The 19,045-nt window shown below is 45.4% G+C and overlaps 1 protein-coding gene across 4 annotated transcripts in view; it reads left to right on the top strand.

Annotated features, from left to right (window-relative positions):
• NUP155 (nucleoporin 155) overlaps nucleotides 1-18,564 on the top strand; it is an 86,438-nt gene extending 67,874 nt beyond the window's left edge. For 2 of the 4 annotated variants that reach the window (XM_038743950.1, XM_038743949.1), the window contains exons 26-35: nucleotides 940-1,093; nucleotides 3,630-3,734; nucleotides 5,062-5,216; nucleotides 5,902-6,031; nucleotides 6,520-6,633; nucleotides 7,195-7,315; nucleotides 10,670-10,780; nucleotides 11,243-11,379; nucleotides 16,777-16,883; nucleotides 18,126-18,564. In XM_038743950.1, the coding sequence (XP_038599878.1) occupies nucleotides 940-1,093; nucleotides 3,630-3,734; nucleotides 5,062-5,216; nucleotides 5,902-6,031; nucleotides 6,520-6,633; nucleotides 7,195-7,315; nucleotides 10,670-10,780; nucleotides 11,243-11,379; nucleotides 16,777-16,883; nucleotides 18,126-18,264 (1,273 nt within the window). In that variant the 3' untranslated portion in view covers nucleotides 18,265-18,564. Of the gene's footprint in view, nucleotides 1-939; nucleotides 1,094-3,629; nucleotides 3,735-5,061; nucleotides 5,217-5,901; nucleotides 6,032-6,519; nucleotides 6,634-7,194; nucleotides 7,316-10,669; nucleotides 10,781-11,042; nucleotides 11,208-11,242; nucleotides 11,380-16,776; nucleotides 16,884-18,125 lie in introns of all 4 variants that reach the window. The other 2 variants (XM_038743952.1, XM_038743953.1) reach the window with 2 other exon arrangements.
• The last annotated feature ends 481 nt before the right edge of the window (nucleotides 18,565-19,045 follow it).

Below are 19,045 nucleotides of genomic sequence, written 5' to 3'. Positions count from 1 at the left end.
AGACGTTCCCTGCCCCCAACAAGCTTACAGTCTAGGGACGATGTCTTGATGCTGAGTTCACAGGCCAGGTCAAGGTAATATCCGGCGTGGGTTTTTATGAAAACGCAAGCGTTCGAAGGCTAGTTAGTGTGACTTCCGAAATGTCGTGTGACTTATGAAGAGAGGGTTGTGTCTATGGAAGCGGTCGTAAGGAAGGATCAGGTTCGACAGGCAGGCAGGCGTTTCAAAAAACTTTAGGCGTGTTGACCGTTTTCTTCGTTACATTGTGTTCTGTGAGCGTGTGGACACCTGAAGAGATGGTTGAATATATCCATCAATCAATCAATCGTATTTATTGAGCGCTTACTGGGTGCAGAGCACTGTACTAAGCGCTTGGGAAGTCCAAGTTGGCAACATATAGAGACAGTCCCTACCCAACAGTGGGCTCACAGTCTAAGAGGGGGAGACAGAGAACAAAACCAAACATACTAACAAAATAAAATAAATAGAATAGATAGGTACAAGTAAAATAAATAAATAGAGTAATAAATATGTACAAACATATATGCGTAGATACAGGTGCTGTGGGGAAGGGAAGGAGGTAAGATGGGGGAGATGGAGAGGGGGACGAGGGGGACATACCTTTGTTATGTCCATTAGTTCAGAGTCCAGCTGGGAAATAGCATCTTCAACAGAAGAATGAAGAATATATCCATCAATCAATCAATCGTATTTATTGAGCCCTTACTATGTGCAGAGCGCTTGGGAAGTACAAGTTGGCAACATATACAGTCCCTACCCAACAGTGGGCTCACAGACTAAAAGGGGGAGAATATGTGGTCCTTTTAGTATTGCGTGTGACTCTGGCCTCTGAGTGTCTGCTTGTGTGTTCTTGATTGTTTTGCTCTAAAGGGTGAATTTGATTTCTCGAACGACGGTAATTTCTTCTGTCCTTCGCAGGTTAAACAGCTACAAGTGTATCACCGACACACTCCAGGAGCTAGTAAACCAGAGCAAGGCAGCCCCACAGTCTCCCAGCGTCCCCAAAAAGCCGGGCCCTCCAGTGTTATCATCTGACCCAAATATGTTAAGCAACGAAGAAGCGGGACACCATGTAAGGCTCTCATCATCATCATCATCATCATCAATCGTATTTATTGAGCGCTTACTATGTGCAGAGCACTGTACTAAGCGCTTGGGAAGTACAAATTGGCAACACGTAGAGACAGCCCCTACCCAACAGTGGGCTCACAGTCTAAAAGGGGGAGACAGAGAACAAAACCAAACATACTAACAAAATAAAATAGAATAGATATGTACAAATAAAATAAATAAATAGAGTAATAAATATGTACAAGCATATATACATATATACAGGTGCTGTGGGGAAGGGAAGGAGGTAAGATGGGGGGGGATGGAGAGGGGGAGAGGAAGGAAGGGGCTCAGTCTGGGAAGGCCTCCTGGAGGAGGTGAGCTCTCAGCAGGGCCTTGAAGGGAGGAAGAGAGCTAGCTCGGCGGATGGGCAGAGGGAGGGCACTCTCACTGAATATTCTCACTGAATATTCATTCATTCATTCAATCGTATTTATGGAGCGCTTACTGTGTGCAGGGCACTGTACTAAGCGCTTGGGAAGTACAAGTCAGCAACAGATAGAGACGGTCCCTGTCCAACGGCGGGCTCACAATCTAGAAGGATGTGGCTCAAATGGAGGTACAAGTTCTCCACTCTCTGTTGGGAGTACAAGGCGACATCTTTGGAAAAGGGCGGGGGGAAGCGAAGTCGAGCCCGTTTTAGTGAGAGGATCCTGAGGCTGGTGCATTTGGGAATTTGGCAATTTCTTCCAAGCACACCCCGGGGGAAACACAGATCTGTTAATAATAATAAGGATGGTATTTGTTAAGCGCTTACCATGTGCCAAGCACGGTTCTAAGCCCTGGGGGGGGATACAAGGTGATCAGGTTGTCCTGCGTGGGACTCACAGTCTTCATCCCCATTTTACAGATGAGGGAACTGAGGCCCAGAGAAGTGAAGGGACTTGCCCCGAGTCACACAGCTGACAATTGGCGGAGCCCGGATTTGAACCCGTGGCTTCTGACTCCAAAGCCCGTAGTCTTTCCCCTGAGCCACGCTGCCTCTTTGACGATCAACGTCATCTATCGTAATCATTTAAAGCCAGAGTAGTATTTAGCGATATTAATGACCCTGCAAGCCTCCTTTAGTTGTCACACGTAAAACTGGGAAATACGTATTTTCATCACAATCGAAACCACCCTCATTCAAGGCCTTAAATCAGGGGCTGCTCTTATCATTTGTAAATGGTGGGGTCTCTACCGTTCACCGCATTGCAGTCAACCTGGTACGCATTATTGATTCATCCCACTTCCCACCTTTCCATTAATCTACTAAACTGGCCAGCAGTGGAGGATTTCTAATAATAATAATAATAATAATAATAATGGCATTTATTAAGCGCTTACTGTGTGCAAAGCACTGTCCTAAGCGCTGGATATAGAAAGACCACCGAATGACTCCATCCCCTTGCACCTCCTTAATCAATTCTTAGGGCCTCCACCCTACCCCGGCTCTGCCACTTTTCTACTGTGTGACCTTGGACGAGTCACTGTGCTTCCCTGGGCCTCAGTTACCTCATCTGGAAAATGGGGATTGAGCCCGTGAGCCCCACATTCATCAGTCAGTCGTATTTATTGAGCACGTACTGTGTTCAAAGCATTCATTCATTCAATCGTATTGAGCGCTTAGTGTGTGCGGCGCACTGTACTAAGCGCTTGGGAAGTACAGGTCAGCAACATCTAGAGACGGTCCCTACCCAACAACGGGCTCACAGTCTAGAAGGGGGAGACCAAGACAACAAAACAAAAGATGGAGACAGGTGGCAAAGTCGTCGGAACAAATAGAATTAAAGCTAGATGCGCACTGTACCAAAGCGCTCGGAAAAGTACGACACAACAATAAACAGTGATGTTCCCTGCCCACAATCATCATCATCATCATCAGTCGTATTTATTGAGCGCTTACTATGTGCAGAGCACTGTACTAAGCGCTTGAGAAGTACAAATTGGCAACATATAGAGACAGTCCCTACCCAACAGTGGGCTCACAGTCTGAAAGGGGGAGACAGAGAACAAAACCAAACATACTAACAAAATAAAATAAATAGAATAGATATGTACAAATAAAATAAATAGAGTAATAAATATGTACAAACATATATACATATATACAGGTGCTGTGGGGAAGGGATGAGCTTGTAGTCTGGAGGCGGGGAGACAGACATCAATACAACTAAATAAAATTACAGATATGTACATAAGCAATGTGGGGCCGGGAGCGGGGAGGAGAAAAGGGAGCAAGTCGGGGTTTGCTTGCGTCCACCCCATCGCTTAGTACAGTGCCTGGCACACAGTAAGCGCCCAACAAATACCACAGTTGTTATTAATCAGTATTACTTGTACTTCCCACGCGCTTAGTACAGTGCTCTGCACACAGTAAGCGCTCAATAAATACGATTGAATGAATGAATGAATTACCCCCTAACTTCTTCCAGCCTATTTTGACATCTATTTCCGTGTGTGATGCACCTTACTATGCTGGTGTGTCCGTGTTTGGTAAAATATTCTCTCTCCTTTAGTTTGAACAAATGCTTAAACTGGCTCAGCGGTCCACAGATGAACTCTTCAGCATTGCTCTTTACAACTGGCTAATTCAAGCCGACCTCGCGGACAAGCTGCTGCAGGTAATCCCGTTTTGGGTGGTGATTATGTTTTAGCTACTTGGGCTTGAGAGAGCTAAACACGGGAGGAGAAAGTGTATAATCAGCCTCCTTACCATTATTTATTCTTGGGTTAGTTCTGCCACCTGAGAGGTTACTTGTGTATTACTCATGTTTTAGATGGAAGAGAATCCTGTCTTGTCTCATGAAGAGGTTATGTGATTCATTCATTCATTCGTACTTATTGAGCGCTTACTGTGTGCAGAGTTCTGTACTAAGCACTTGGAAAGTACCATTCGGCAACAGAGAGAGACATTTATTCATTCATTGTCGTATTTATTGAGTGCTTACTGTGTGCAGAGCACTGTACTAAGCACTTGGGAAGTACAAGTTGGCAACATATCGAGACGGTCCCTACCCAACAGTGGGCTCGCAGTCTAGAAGGGGGGGACAGAGAACAAAACATATTAACAAAATAAAATAAATAGAATAAATATGTACAAATAAAATAGAGTAATAAATACGTACATACATATATACAATCCCTACCCAACAATGGGCTCACAGTCTAGCTATCGCCCTATATATACGTATGTATAAAAAAAATATGTATATACACATACACACATATACACACACGTATATATATATATATATATATGTGTGTGTGTACATACATCTACTAAACTGGCCGGCATTGGAGGATAATAATAATAATGGTGGCATTTCTTAAGCGCTTACTATGTGCAAAGCACCGTTCTAAGCGCTGGGGAGGCTACAAGGTGATCCGGTTGTCCCACGGGGGGCTCTCAGTCCCCATTTCACAGATGAGGGAACTGAGGCCCAGAGAAGTGAAGCGACTTGCCCAAAGTCACACAGCTGATAGTTGGCGGAGCCGGGATTTGAACCCATGATCCAGAGCCCAGGCTCTTTCCACTGAGCCACGCTGCTTCTCTAACAGGATTTCTAACAAAATGACCACCCCATGCACCTCCTTAATTCGTAAGGCCTCCACCGTACCCCGGCTCTGCCAGTTTTCTGCTGTGTGATATAATATGTGTATATAATACACATAATATACATACACATATATATACATATATATAATACATATGATATGCATGCATATATATACGTACATATATATACATACATATATATATACATATATATATATATAAAAGGGTGAGTATTGACAGATTCTTCCTATGAGTGGAGGGCAAAGATCATTACTCTGGGCACTTAAAAATCATCTTTTGCTGCGCTGATGAACTTGGCCTATGCGTTGCTCTGGAAAGAAATTTAACATTACCAGTAAAACTAAGGAAAAACTTCTCCCTCAATCCCACAGGTCGCCTCCCCTTTCCTGGAGCCCCATCTGGTGCGGATGGCCAAAGTGGATCAAAACAAAGTTCGTTACATGGACTTACTCTGGAAATACTTCGAGAAGAACAGAAGTTTTAGCAGTGCTGCCCGAGTGCTCGCAAAATTGGCTGATATGCACAGGTACTGGGAGTCCGTCCAAATACCTTCGCGTTGAGGGATTAAAAAGTTAGCTCACCAAAATACCACACGAAGGCTTCACTTAGGATCGTTTAAATGACCTAAAGACATACGGTAGCAAATAGCACAGTGAACCCACAGATGGTGTAATGGAGAGTTGGCCGCAGTGTGCCTTCTCTAGGCAATTTTCTCTTTGAATAACCATATTCCCAATTAAGATTTAAGTACCAAAAGTGGTTGCGTTGTGGGGGAAAAGTGCAGTTGGGGAAAATGGTCACTGGTGTCACGTATGCTTTTTTTAGAACTAAAAAGTAATGGAGAGATTCTGTATCCCAGTGCCCCACTAAGATATTTATTACTGTAGCAAAGTGTCCTGGTAAATTTTTTTTGAGAGGAGAGCAGGGGCAGGGGAGGGCAGCAGGGAATGAGACATACCAGCATGGCCAAAGGGATTAAAAAATGAATGTCAGCCACAGGAAAAATGAAAAAGCAGAATTCTTTAAAGCGTACCAGACTTCAGCCTTTATGTCTTTGTACCTTCCCTTCCAAAATGTTTATTTTTCCATGTGATAGCAAAACATTTTAAATCGTAGAGCACTAGGATGCTGTCTCACCCTACTATCTGGTGTGTTAACTGTCGCTTGAATCATAAATGCCCAAGAATAAGAATGTTTTTTTCTTTTCATAGCACAGAAATTTCCCTTCAACAACGTTTGGAGTACATTGCGCGAGCCATTCTGAGTGCCAAAAGTTCCACTGCCATTTCCTCAATAGCAGCCGATGGTGAATTTCTTCATGAACTTGAGGAGAAAATGGAAGTAAGGAACGAGGCCAGCTTTCAGTGTTGCCAAAGGAAGAACTCACTGATGGTTGGGTTTTGTTTAGGACATGTCCATTTCACTTTGACTTTCCACCGCACTCCAAATAGAACAGCTTTTTCACTGGACATCTTTGATTTCTAAATTAATCCGTCTGCCCGAGTGTTGTCTGGAGACACCAGGTCATCGGGCTGCTCCAATTCAGCCATTATGTCGGTTTTCCGGTGGTTTCTTGGGCCAGGGGGGCCAATGTCGTTCGACTTCATCATTTGTTTGATAGAGTTGCAGGAAACATTTGAGGGGGAACATATCTAATGCTTAGGAAAAAAATCCATCAAGCAGTAATGGTCGTTAGTTTATTCGGTTACTCAACTTGGCTTTCTTACTAGTTTTTTTCTTTTAGATACCGTACCAGATAGAAGAAAGATCAGTTTTTGAGGGTTCAATCAATGAGAAACTTTATATTCATCTTTTATTAATTAAACTAGGTTGCCAGGATCCAGCTGCAAATACAAGATACGCTACAGAGGCAATATTCCCATCATTCTTCTGTTCAAGATGCTATTTCCCAGCTGGACTCTGAACTAATGGACATAACAAAGGTATGTCCCCCTCGTCCACCTCTCCATCTCCCCCATCTTACCTCCTTCCCTTCCCCACAGCACCTGTATATACGTATATATGTTTGTACATATTTATTACTCTATTTATTTATTTTACTTGTACATATCTAGTCTATTTTATTGTGTTAGTATGTTTGGTTTTGTTCTCTGTCTCCCCCTTTTAGACTGTGAGCCCACTGTTGGGTAGGGACTGTCTCTAATGTTGCCAACTTGTACTTCCCAAGCGCTTAGTACAGTGCTCTGCACACAGTAAGCGCTCAATAAATACGATTGATGATGGTGATGATGATAAAAGATGCGAAGTTCACTAAAGCTTTCAGATATTTCAACTTAAATTCCTCCATTTCAATTCCAGTATCTGATGATTTTTTTTTTCTCTCTCACGGGATTGAACTTTTCATTTCCATAAAAAGAATAACTTTTCTCCATCAGCAGCGTGTATTTCTTAGGCAGTAGCCGATCCGTTTTAGAGACGTGCGTCTTCCTAGCCTTTTGGATTTGCCGAACCTAAAGCCTTTGGCCGTGTGATTCTTGTTGCAGCTCTATGGGGAATTTGCAGATCCATTCAAACTGGCGGAGTGTAAGCTTGCCATAATCCATTGTGCGGGTCACTCAGATCCCATCTTGGTGCAGACCCTTTGGCAAGAAATCACAGAGAAGGGTAAGTCCGGGTATTGTGGCACGGATGAGTAGGTTGAAAAATAATTTAGCCCGTGCGGGCAGGATGCAGAAACATCCGAGAAGTGGTTAGATGAGTGATCGGGAGAAGAAGGGGAGACTCCTGAACACTGGGGTGAATCTGACTTTTGGGAGAGGAGGGGATTTAGAGCGGGGGCGGTGTCTAGGGAGAGGAGGGGAGTTAAATTTCTGCAACTCCTGCAACTCTGCACTAGCTTTGAAGAGTACATGTCGAGGGCCAGAGGCAAAATGGACTCCCCCCACCCACCCCCGGTCTTCACTAGCTGCAGGAGAGAGTTACGGTGGCTTAGTGGAGAGAGTCCGAACTTGGAAGTCAGAGGTCATGGGCTCTAATCCCGACTCCGCCGCTTAGCTTGTGTGACTTTGGAAAAGTTGTTTAACTTCTCTGTGCCTCAGTTACCTCACCCGTAGAATGGGGATGAAGACCGTGAGCCCCAACGTGGGACAACCTGATCACCTTGTGCCTCCCCCCGCGCTTAGAACGGTGCTTGGCGCGTAGTAAGCGCTCAACAAGTACCATTAAAAAAAGAATGTCGGTCACGGGCAGGATATTGCTTTCCAAAATCAGTGGTGTTTAAGTCAGGGCGATGCAGAAGGGAGTGGGAGAAGGGGAGAGGAGAGGAGAGTTTAGTCAGGGAAGGCTTCTCGGAAGACCCCTGCCTCCAGGCAGACCACCAAAGTGCTTTCTACCCTGCCCAAGACCTGATTCCACGTCCTTACAATCATTCAGTCGTATTTATTGACTATTATTATTATTATTATTAATTCCACCCCCCGTCTTACCTCCTTCCCTTCCCCACAGCACCTGTATATATGTTTGTACATATTTATTACTCTATTTATTTATTTTACTTGTACATATCTATTCTATTTATTTTATTTTGTTAATACATTTGGTTTTGTTCTCTGTCTCCCCCTTCTAAACTGTGAGCCCACTGTTGGGTAGGGACCGTCTCTATATGTTGCCAACTTGGACTTCCCAAGCGCTTAGCACAGTGCTCTGCACACAGTAAGCGCTCAATAAATACGATTGATTGATTGATTGATTGGGTGGCGAGCACTGGACTAAGTACTTGGGAGAACACAGTACAGCAGAGTTGGTAGACGTGCTCCCTGCCCACAAGGAGCTCACAGTCTAGAGGGGGAGACGGACCGCGGCGGACGCTGAGTAAATTTCTGATTTGTACATAAGGGCGGCGAGGCTGAGGGTAGGGAATATCAAGTGCTTCGAAAGTTAAAGATCCAAGTGTGTAGGAGACACAGGAGGGAGAGGGAGTAGGGGAAATGAGGGTTTAATCGGGGAAGGCCTCGTGGGTAAGATGGGATTTTTATTAGTGCTTTGAAGGGGCAGAGAATGGCGGTCTGTAGTATATTATTATAATAATAATAATAATGATGGCATTTGTTGCGCGCTTACTATGTGCAAAGCACTGTTCTAAGCCCTTAAGGGGATATGAGGTGATTAAGTTGTCCCATGTGGGGCTCACAGTCTTAATCCCTATTTTACAGATGAGGTAACTGAGGCTCAGAAGTGAAGTGACTTGCCCAAGGGTCACACAACAGACATCATCATCGATCGTATTTATTGAGCGCTGACTATGTGCAGAGCACTGTACTAAGTGCTTGGGAAGTACAAATTGGCAACATATAGAGACGGTCCCTACCCAACAGTGGGCTCACAGTCTAAAAGGGGGAGACAGAGAACAAAACCAAACATACTAACAAAATAAAATAAATAGAATAGATATGTACAAATAAAATAAATAGAGTAATAAATATGTACAAACATATATACATATATACAGGTGCTGTGGGGAAGGGAAGGAGGTAAGATGGGGGGGTGGAGAGGGGGACGAGGGGGAGAGGAGGGAAGGGGCTCAGTCTGGGAAGGCCAGATGTGTGGTGGAGCCGGGATTCGAACCCATGACCTCTGACTCCAAAGCCCGGGCTCTTTTCCGCTGAGCCACGCTGCTTCTGAATATGAAGCATATTATATAAGAGTCTATGAAGTGGGAGGGAGTTCCTGGCCAGAAGGAGGATGTGGGCGAAGTGTCAGCAGCGAGGTAGATGAGGTGGAAGTTCAGTGAGTAAGTTGGCATTACTTAGGTTAAATGGGAGGGGGGTGAGCTGATGGAGTGCTTTAAAGCCCGTGGTCGGAGTTTCTGTGTGATGCGGAGCGCTTGGTATAGTGCTCTGCACATGGTAAGCGCTCAATAAATACGATTGACGATGATGCGGAGGGCATTGGGCAACCACTGGAGGTTCTACAGTAGGGAGACGTTCGCATCCGTGTCGCCTGCTTTTCACTTAGACGCATGTAGAGAAGCAGCGTGGCTCGGTGGAAAGAGCACCGGCTTGGGAATCGGAGGTCGTGGGTTCTAATGCCGGCTCCGCCGCTCGTCAGCTGAGTGACTTTGGGCGAGCCACTTCTCTGTGCCTCAGTTACCTCATCTGTAAAATGGAGATTGAGACTGGGAGCCCCATATGTTGCCAGCTTGGACTTCCCAAGCGCTTAGTCCAGTGCTCTGCACACAGCAAGCGCTCAGTAAATACGATTGAATGTGCCAACCCCGTTTCCTTGTATCCACTCCTGTGCTTAGTACAGTGCCTGGCACACAGTAAGCGCTTAACAAGTACCACAATTATTATTAATGATGCCGTGGGGACCACTTTATGTTGGGGGTCTCAGTTTCCCGGTGCATCTGAGGGGATCGTCCGAGTGCAGTGGAATTTATAATTAATCGATCACAGTCAGTTACAGATTTCTTCGGCCTAGACTGTGAGCCCGCTGTTGGGTTGGGACCGTCTCTATATGTTGCCGACTTGTACTGTCCCAAGCGCTTAGTACAGTGCCCTGCACACAGTAAGCGCTCAATAAATACGATTGATGATGATGATGCTCTGCACACAATAAGCGCTCAATAAATACAATGGAATGGATGCTTGGCACATAGTAAGCACTTAACAAATACCAACACTATTATTATTATTATTACGTAGGCATCCCTGCACTTACAAGACACTTTCTTCTCCTCTAGGCTGAGGGGCAGAGTCAGACGCCTTTTAGACTGTGAGCCCACTGTTGGGTAGGGACTGTCTCTATATGTTGCCAATTTGTACCTCCCAAGCGCTTAGTACAGTGCCCTGCACATAGTAAGCGCTCAATAAATACGATTGATGATGATGATGATGAATGAGGGGTATCCGGTTTATTTGGCCTCCGAGGGCCAGAATTATTCATTCCTGTTGAATAACGTTTAAGGAATCAAGAGTAACGTTAGGGTAAGAGTAACGTTTAAAATCCTGTGTCTTTCAGAGCTGAGTGACAGTGTGTCTATGAGTCCGCCCGACAGGATGCAAGCTCTTAGTCTCAAGATAGTGTTACTTGGCAAAATTTATGCTGGCACACCTCGCTTCTTTCCGCTGGGTAAGTAATATCTATGGAATACGTGAAAGGAAAAGAAAGAAAAACGCTAGTGAGTTGAAGCATTTCTTCATCCCTTTTTAAACGTCCGCTTTGACCCGCATAGTTTTTTTGTTGGGGTTATTTTGGTGTTTTAAAGGCAATTTGTCATGTTTCCTTCAAAAAATGAAGAATTATTTGCCACAGTGTCTTAAAACACGTACATTCCTCATTTGATGGGGTACCGTCACCGACTGTCACATTGAGGGAACCGTTTTTTTGCCAGAACACAGCAACGCCAGCGACGGTTGGGCAGTTCAATCTTTCAGCGTTGTCCCAACAGGGAAAATACTTCCACGATTACCCGAGTTGTTGGCGTGGTTATGCCGTGTTCCGATTTCCAGTCTCTCCTTGGCTCTGAGGTCAACCCCGCCTCTTGTCGGCCTAAGGAGTGAGTAATCCTGTTTCCTAAATATTATCTTCCAGATTTCATCGTGCAGTTCCTGGAGCAGCAAGTTTGTTCTCTGAACTGGGAGGTGGGCTTTGTCATTCGGGCCATGCGTGAGATAGGAGTGCCACTTCCTCGGCTGCTAGAAGTGTACGACCAGTTGTTCAAATCCCGGGTGAGCGGAGCATCCCGTCGGTCGAATCTGCCTAACATGTATGTGGGCAGAGATGTGAACTGTAAAGAAGCAGGGTGACTGAGTCCTTGACCTCACTAGCACTCCTGAGAGTTACAAAATCTGCCCTCGTTCCTAACGATCGTAGTCGCCTGTATTCAAAATCAGTGCTTTAGCAACTGTTTATCATCGGTCGCATTTATTGAGCGCTTACTGTGTGCAGAGCACTGTACTAAGCGCTTGGGAAGTACAAGTCGGCAGCATCTAGAGACGGTCCCTAACCAACGGTGGGCTCACAGTCTGAAAGTTTAGAACCTAAACCAATCTGCGCTAGCGGAAATACGATTGAGGGAAGGAAGGAAAGAGCACAAAACGGGGGGTCAGGAGACCTGGCCGCTGTCTTGCCGTCGTGGTGCCTCGAGCCAGCCGCGACTTCTCTGAGAGAGGGCGTAGATTCATTCATTCATATTCATTGAGCGCTTACTGTGTGCAGAGCACTGTACTAAGCGCCTCCTGGGAGTCAGGAGACCTGGGTTCTAACCCTGACCCTGCTAGGTGCCTGCCATGTGACTGGTTAAATCACTTCTCTGTAAAATTGGGGTTAAATGTGTGTCCTCCCTTCTCCTTAAAATGCGAGCAGCGCTTAGAACAGTGCTGTGCACATAGTAAGCGCTTAATCCCATTAAAAAAAAAAAAGTGGGACAGGGACTACATTTTATCTGATTGCATTATATCTAGGTGATGGGACAGGGCCTGCATTTTGTCCGATTGTAGTCTTATCTCGCTGATCATCATCATCATCAATCATATTTATTGAGCGCTTACTATGTGCAGAGCACTGTACTAAGCGCTTTCTGGGAGTCAGGAGACCTGGGTTCTAACCCTGACCCGGCTAGGTGCCTGCCATGTGACTTTGGGTAAATCACTTCTCTGTAAAATTGGGGTTAAATGTGTGTCCTCCCTTCTCCTTAAAATGCGAGCAGCGTTTAGAACAGTGCCAGCGCTTAGAACAGTGCTCTGCACATAGTAAGCGCTTAATCAATGCCATTAAAAAAAAAAAAGTGGGACAGGGACTACATTTTATCTGATTGTATTATATCTAGGTGATCGGACAGGGCCTGCATTTTGTCCGATTGTAGTCTTATCTCGCTGATCATCATCATCAGTCGTATTTATTGAGCGCTTACTATGTGCAGAGCACTGTACTAAGCGCCTTCTGGGAGTCAGGAGACCTGGGTTCTAACCCTGACCTGGCTAGGTGCCTGCTGTGTGACTTCGGGTACATCACTTCTCTGTAAAATTGGGGTTAAATGTGTGTCCTCCCTTCTCCTTAAAATGCGAGCAGCGCTTAGAACAGTGCCAGCGCTTAGAACAGTGCTCTGCACATAGTAAGCGCTTAATCAATGCCATTAAAAAAAAAAAAGTGGGACAGGGACTACATTTTATCTGATTGCATTATATCTAGGTGATCGGACAGGGCCTGCATTTCGTCCGATTGTAGTCTTATCTCGCTGATCATCATCACCATCATCATCAATCGTATTTATTGAGCACTTACTATGTGCAGAGCACTGTACTAAGCGCCTTCTGGGAGTCAGGAGACCTGGGTTCTAACCCTGACCCAACTAGGTGCCTGCCGTGTGACTTCGGGTACATCACTTCTCTGTAAAATTGGGGTTAAATGTGTGTTCTCCCTTCTCCTTAAAATGCGAGCAGCACTTAGAACAGTGCCAGCGCTTAGAACAGTGCTCTGCACATAGTAAGCGCTTAATCAATGCCATTAAAAAAAAAAAAGTGGGACAGGGACTACATTTTATCTGATTGTATTATATCTAGGTGATCGGACAGGGCCTGCATTTCGTCCGATTGTAGTCTTATCTCGCTGATCATCATCATCATCATCAATCGTATTTATTGAGCGCTTACTATGTGCAGAGCACTGTACTAAGCGCCTTCTGGGAGTCAGGAGACCTGGGTTCTAACCCTGACCCGGCTAGGTGCCTGCCGTGTGACTTCGGGTAAATCACTTCTCTGTAAAAGTGGGGTTAAATGTGTGTCCTCCCTTCTCCTTAAAATGCGAGCAGCGCTTAGAACAGTGCCAGCGCTTAGAACAGTGCTCTGCACATAGTAAGCGCTTAATGCCATTAAAAAAAAAAAAGTGGGACAGGGACTACATTTTATCTGATTGCATTATATCTAGGTGATCGGACAGGGCCTGCATTTCGTCCGATTGTAGTCTTATCTCGCTGATCATCATCACCATCATCATCAATCGTATTTATTGAGCGCTTACTATGTGCAGAGCACTGTACTAAGCGCTTTCTGGGAGTCAGGAGACCTGGGTTCTAACCCTGACCCGGCTAGGTGCCTGCTGTGTGACTTCGGGTACATCACTTCTCTGTAAAATTGGGGTTAAATATGTGTTCTCCCTTCTCCTTAAAATGCGAGCAGCACTTAGAACAGTGCCAGCGCTTAGAACAGTGCTCTGCACATAGTAAGCGCTTAATCAATGCCATTAAAAAAAAAAAGTGGGACAGGGACATTTTATCTGATTGCATTATATCTAGGTGATGGGACAGGGCCTGCATTTTGTCCGATTGTAGTCTTATCTCGCTGATCATCATCATCATCATCATCATCAATCGTATTTATTGAGCGCTTACTATGTGCAGAGCACTGTACTAAGCGCCTTCTGGGAGTCAGGAGACCTGGGTTCTAACCCTGACCCGGCTAGGTGCCTGCCGTGTGACTTCGGGTACATCACTTCTCTGTAAAATTGGGGTTAAATATGTGTTCTCCCTTCTCCTTAAAATGCGAGCAGCACTTAGAACAGTGCCAGCGCTTAGAACAGTGCTCTGCACATAGTAAGCGCTTAATCAATGCCATTAAAAAAAAAAAGTGGGACAGGGACATTTTATCTGATTGCATTATATCTAGGTGATGGGACAGGGCCTGCATTTTGTCCGATTGTAGTCTTATCTCGCTGATCATCATCATCATCATCATCATCAATCGTATTTATTGAGCGCTTACTATGTGCAGAGCACTGTACTAAGCGCCTTCTGGGAGTCAGGAGACCTGGGTTCTAACCCTGACCCGGCTAGGTGCCTGCCGTGTGACTTCGGGTAAATCACTTCTCTGTAAAAGTGGGGTTAAATGTGTGTCCTCCCTTCTCCTTAAAATGCGAGCAGCGCTTAGAACAGTGCCAGCGCTTAGAACAGTGCTCTGCACATAGTAAGCGCTTAATGCCATTAAAAAAAAAAAAGTGGGACAGGGACTACATTTTATCTGATTGCATTATATCTAGGTGATCGGACAGGGCCTGCATTTTGTCCGATTGTAGTCTTATCTCGCTGATCATCATCATCAGTCGTATTTATTGAGCGCTTACTATGTGCAGAGCACTGTACTAAGCGCCTTCTGGGAGTCAGGAGACCTGGGTTCTAACCCTGACCCGGCTAGGTGCCTGCTGTGTGACTTCGGGTACATCACTTCTCTGTAAAATTGGGGTTAAATGTGTGTCCTCCCTTCTCCTTAAAATGCGAGCAGCGCTTAGAAGAGTGCCAGCGCTTAGAACAGTGCTCTGCACATAGTAAGCGCTTAATCAATGCCATTAAAAAAAAAAGTGGGACAGGGACTACATTTTATCTGATTGCATTATATCTAGGTGATGGGACAGGGCCTGCATTTTGTCCGATTGTAGTCTTATCTCGCTGATCATCATCATCAGTCGTATTTGTTGAGCGCTTACTATGTGCAGAGCACTGTACTAAGCGCTTGGGAGGTCCAAATTGGCAACATATAGAGACAGTCCCTACCCAACAGTGGGCTCGCAGTCTAAAAGATCAGTATTGGACACTTTCTGGGCGCAGAGCACTGTACTGAGTGCTCGGGGAGTCCAATAAACAGAGGTGGTAGACACGCTCCCCCTCCGCAGCCATCCCGGTTAAACCAGACTGTGTGTCTTCCCCAGGCGAGGAGCCTGAATTAATCCTTAAGATGCTTGGGCAGATCCCTTTAACCCTTGAATATTGGAGGAGTGACAGTCTAAAAAAGAGAGGCAGTGTGGCCTAGTGGGTAGAGCGCAGGCTTCAATCCCAGCCTTGCCACTCGCGAGGAAGGAGAGGGGTTTCTTTAGGCTCCGCTGATGGGGAGAGCCGTGGCCTGGTGTTGCCAATTTACCCTTCCCAAGCACTTAGTACAGTGCTCTGCACGTAGTAAGCGCTCAATAAATACGACTGATGATGGTGGTGGTGGTGTAGTGGAAGGGAAAGGTTGAGGACGTGAAAAGGGGGCTGGAGATGGGAGAGTATTCATGGAGGCGTGAGGTGAGCTCAGAGTAATGAAGGGAGCTTCAGAGAAAAGCAGTGTGGCCTAGTGGATAAAGCCCGGGCGTGGGAGAAAGAAGACCCGAGTTCTAATCCCCGCTCCGCCGCCCGTGTGTGGTGTGTGACCCTTCCGGGCACCTCAGTTCCCTCATCTGTAAAATGGGGATTGAAACTCTGAGCCCCATGTGGGACACGGACTGGAAGCAACCCGATGAGCCGGTGTCTATCCCAGCACTTGGTGCGGTTCGTTGATTCATTCAGTCACATTTATTGAGTGCTCACGGCGTGCAGGGCACTGTGTAGAGAAGCAGCGTGGCTCAGTGGAAAGAGCCCGGACTCTGGAGTCGGCGTGGGTTCAAATAATAATTATGGTATTTATTAAGCCCTTACTCTGTGCAAAGCACTGTTCTGAGCGCCGGGGAGGTTGCAAGGTGATCAGGTTGTCCCACGGGGGGCTCACAGTCTTAATCCCCATTTTCCAGGTGAGGGAACTGAGGCACAGAGAAGTGAAGTGTCCTGCCCAAAGTCACCCAGCTGACAATTGGTGGAGCCGGGATTCGAACCCATGACCTCGGACTCCAAAGCCCGGGCTCCTTCCACTGAGCCACGCCGCTTCTCCATCCCGGGTCTGCCAGTTGTCAGCTGTGTGACTTTGGGCGAGTCACTTAACTTCTCTGTGCCTCAGCTACCTCAACTGCAAAATGGGGATTAATACCGTGAGCCCACTGTGGGACAACCTGATCACCTTGTAACCTCCCCAGCGCTTAGAACAGTGCTTTGCACATAGAAAGCGCTTAATAAAGCCATTATTACTATTATTATTAATAAGCATTTGGTTTAGTGTAAGAGCAGGCACATTCCTGCCCAAATACCCGTTTTTTAAAGTGCTTTTGTAGCACCGTACCGGGAATTTACTGTGTTCAAGTGTTGTTAATAAACTCTTCTAAAGTCTGCTGTTCACCAGTAGGGGTAAATGTAAAGATTGAATTTACGTGTTAATTTACATTTTCCTAACTAATGACTTTATTGTGACTAATAGCTAAATTTTACAGACGTACCTTTATCCTTCCAGGACCCATTCTGGAACCGAATGAAGAAGCCGTTACACCTCCTGGAATGCATCCACGTGTTACTGTCCAGATATGTCGAAAACCCTAACCAAGTTCTGAATTACGAAAGGTAATTTTAATTTCCGAATTTGCAGAAACGTTTTCAAACTCTGTTAAAGGCACACGGCACTCAGAGGCCAATTTGGAGTGGGCGTATAGCTCTGCGTTGCCCACCTCCTGGATCTTTGTGCTTCAGTGATAGTAGGTGTTAGAGATGTTAGAGATACTTCCCAAGCGCTTAGTACAGTGCTCTACACACAGTAAGCGCTCAATAAATCCTGTATTCTGTTTATTTTGTTAATATGTTTTGTTTTGTTGTCTGTCTCCCCCTTCCAGACTGTGAGCCTGCTGTTGGGTAGGGACCGTCTCTATATGTTGCCGACTTGGACTTCCCAAGCGCTTAGTACAGTGCTCTGCACACAGTAAGCGCTCAATAAATGCAATTGAATGAATGAATGACTGTCTCTATATGGTGCCAACTTGGACTTCCCAAGCGCTTAGTACAGTGTTCTGCACACAGTAAGCGCTCAATAAATACGATTGAATGAATGAGGCCCTAAAGACTAGGCCTAGGACTACCTATATATATATATATATATATATATATATATATATGTACATATTTATTACTCTATTTTACTTGTACATATTTCTTCCATTTATTTGATTATGTTAGTATGTTCTGTTTTGTTGTCTGTCTCCCCCTTCTAGACTGAACCCGCTGCTGGGTAGGGACCGTCTCTAGATGTTGCCAACTTGTGCTTCCCAAGCGCTTAGTACAGTGCTCTGCACACAGTAAGCGCTCAATAAATACCATTGAATGAATGAACGAATAAATACGATTGAATGAATGAATGAATGAGATGTGCGGCAACAACTGCCCATAGTTTGTTTCCTCCAGTGAATTGGGACGATGCTTTCCATGTTCTTAACCCGTCGTTAGTACAGTGCTCTGCACATAGTAAGCGCTCAATAAATACGATTGATGATTGATGATGATAAACAGGAGAGTGTACTTTGCCAGATTTCTTTTTACTACCACACAACTTTTCTAGTAATGTCTTTTTTAAAAAAAACGAATGACTTGAAATGATATACAAATACGCACCCCATTTCCCAGCCTTCTTTTCTTCCCCGTCCCTCGTACGTCACACGCCCCGTGTTACGCGGCACACACCCACACTTGGGCCTCAGGAAATGGCGGAGTCGATGGAAATAGCCCCTCAGTAGTAGAAAAGCAATTTGAAGCGAACTGAACGTTTCTCTAGTCTTTTGACAGGGGCTCAAAATGGACTTTTTTCTCCTCCGACAGACGCCGCTTCACCAATCTGTGCATGGACGCGGTTTGCTGTTACCTCGTCGAGCTCCAGTCTATGAGCCCTACCATGGCAGTGCAGACCATCATTGGGAATTTTAAATCTCTTCAGGCTAAGCTGGAACGACTTCACTGAGTGGGAAAACGGACTTCAGAAGCCTGTAGTTTTAACCACAATAAAGACTGAGACAGGTGCCGGGAATCTCGGAAGCCCTGCGATAAGAGTTCGACTGCCCGCAGTTTGTTTCCTACAATGAATTGGGACGATGCTTTCCACGGTCTTAACCCGTCGTCATCTATAAACAGGAGAGCGTACTTTGCCAGATTTCTTTTTACTACCACACAACTTTTCTAGTAACGTCTATTTTTAAAAAACAAATAACTTGATATGCTTTGCAGTTTCTTCCTCGAGGATTAAAAATGGTTGGAAACTTAATTTTGGAAAACGTCGGTTTGTACAGAGACGGGAGGCGATGACACATAATGCATGGGAAAATAGAGCATGCACTTGGGAGTCAGAAGGTCACGGGTTCTAATTCTGGCTCTGCAGCTCGTCCACCGCGTGGCCTTGGGCAAGTCATTTCACTTCTTCTCAGTTACCTCATCTGTAAAATGGGAATTGAGACTGCGGAGCCCAGGCGGCACAGTGTTTAATAAATACCGCAGTTACTTTAAAGATGCCTTTAAAGATGTTCTAGCTTCCCCTGTAGTAAAAAATCCACCTCTCTACTCTTGTTACTATCCAAACTTTTCAGATGGTCTTATCTGGGCCTTAATTCAGAGTCAGGGTTGGATAAGAGAAGCAGCGTGGCTCAGTGGAAAGAGCCCGGGCTTTGGAGTCAGAGGTCATGGGTTCAAATCCGGCCTCCACCACTTGTCAGCTGTGTGACTTTCGGCAAGTCACTTCACTTCTCTGG

This window comes from Tachyglossus aculeatus, chromosome 3 (genome assembly GCF_015852505.1).
Source record: "Tachyglossus aculeatus isolate mTacAcu1 chromosome 3, mTacAcu1.pri, whole genome shotgun sequence".
In the NCBI taxonomy this organism is placed as follows: domain Eukaryota; kingdom Metazoa; phylum Chordata; class Mammalia; order Monotremata; family Tachyglossidae; genus Tachyglossus; species Tachyglossus aculeatus.
The sequence above is the reverse complement of the archived record's forward strand: the minus strand, read 5'-3'. Positions and strand labels throughout refer to the sequence as shown.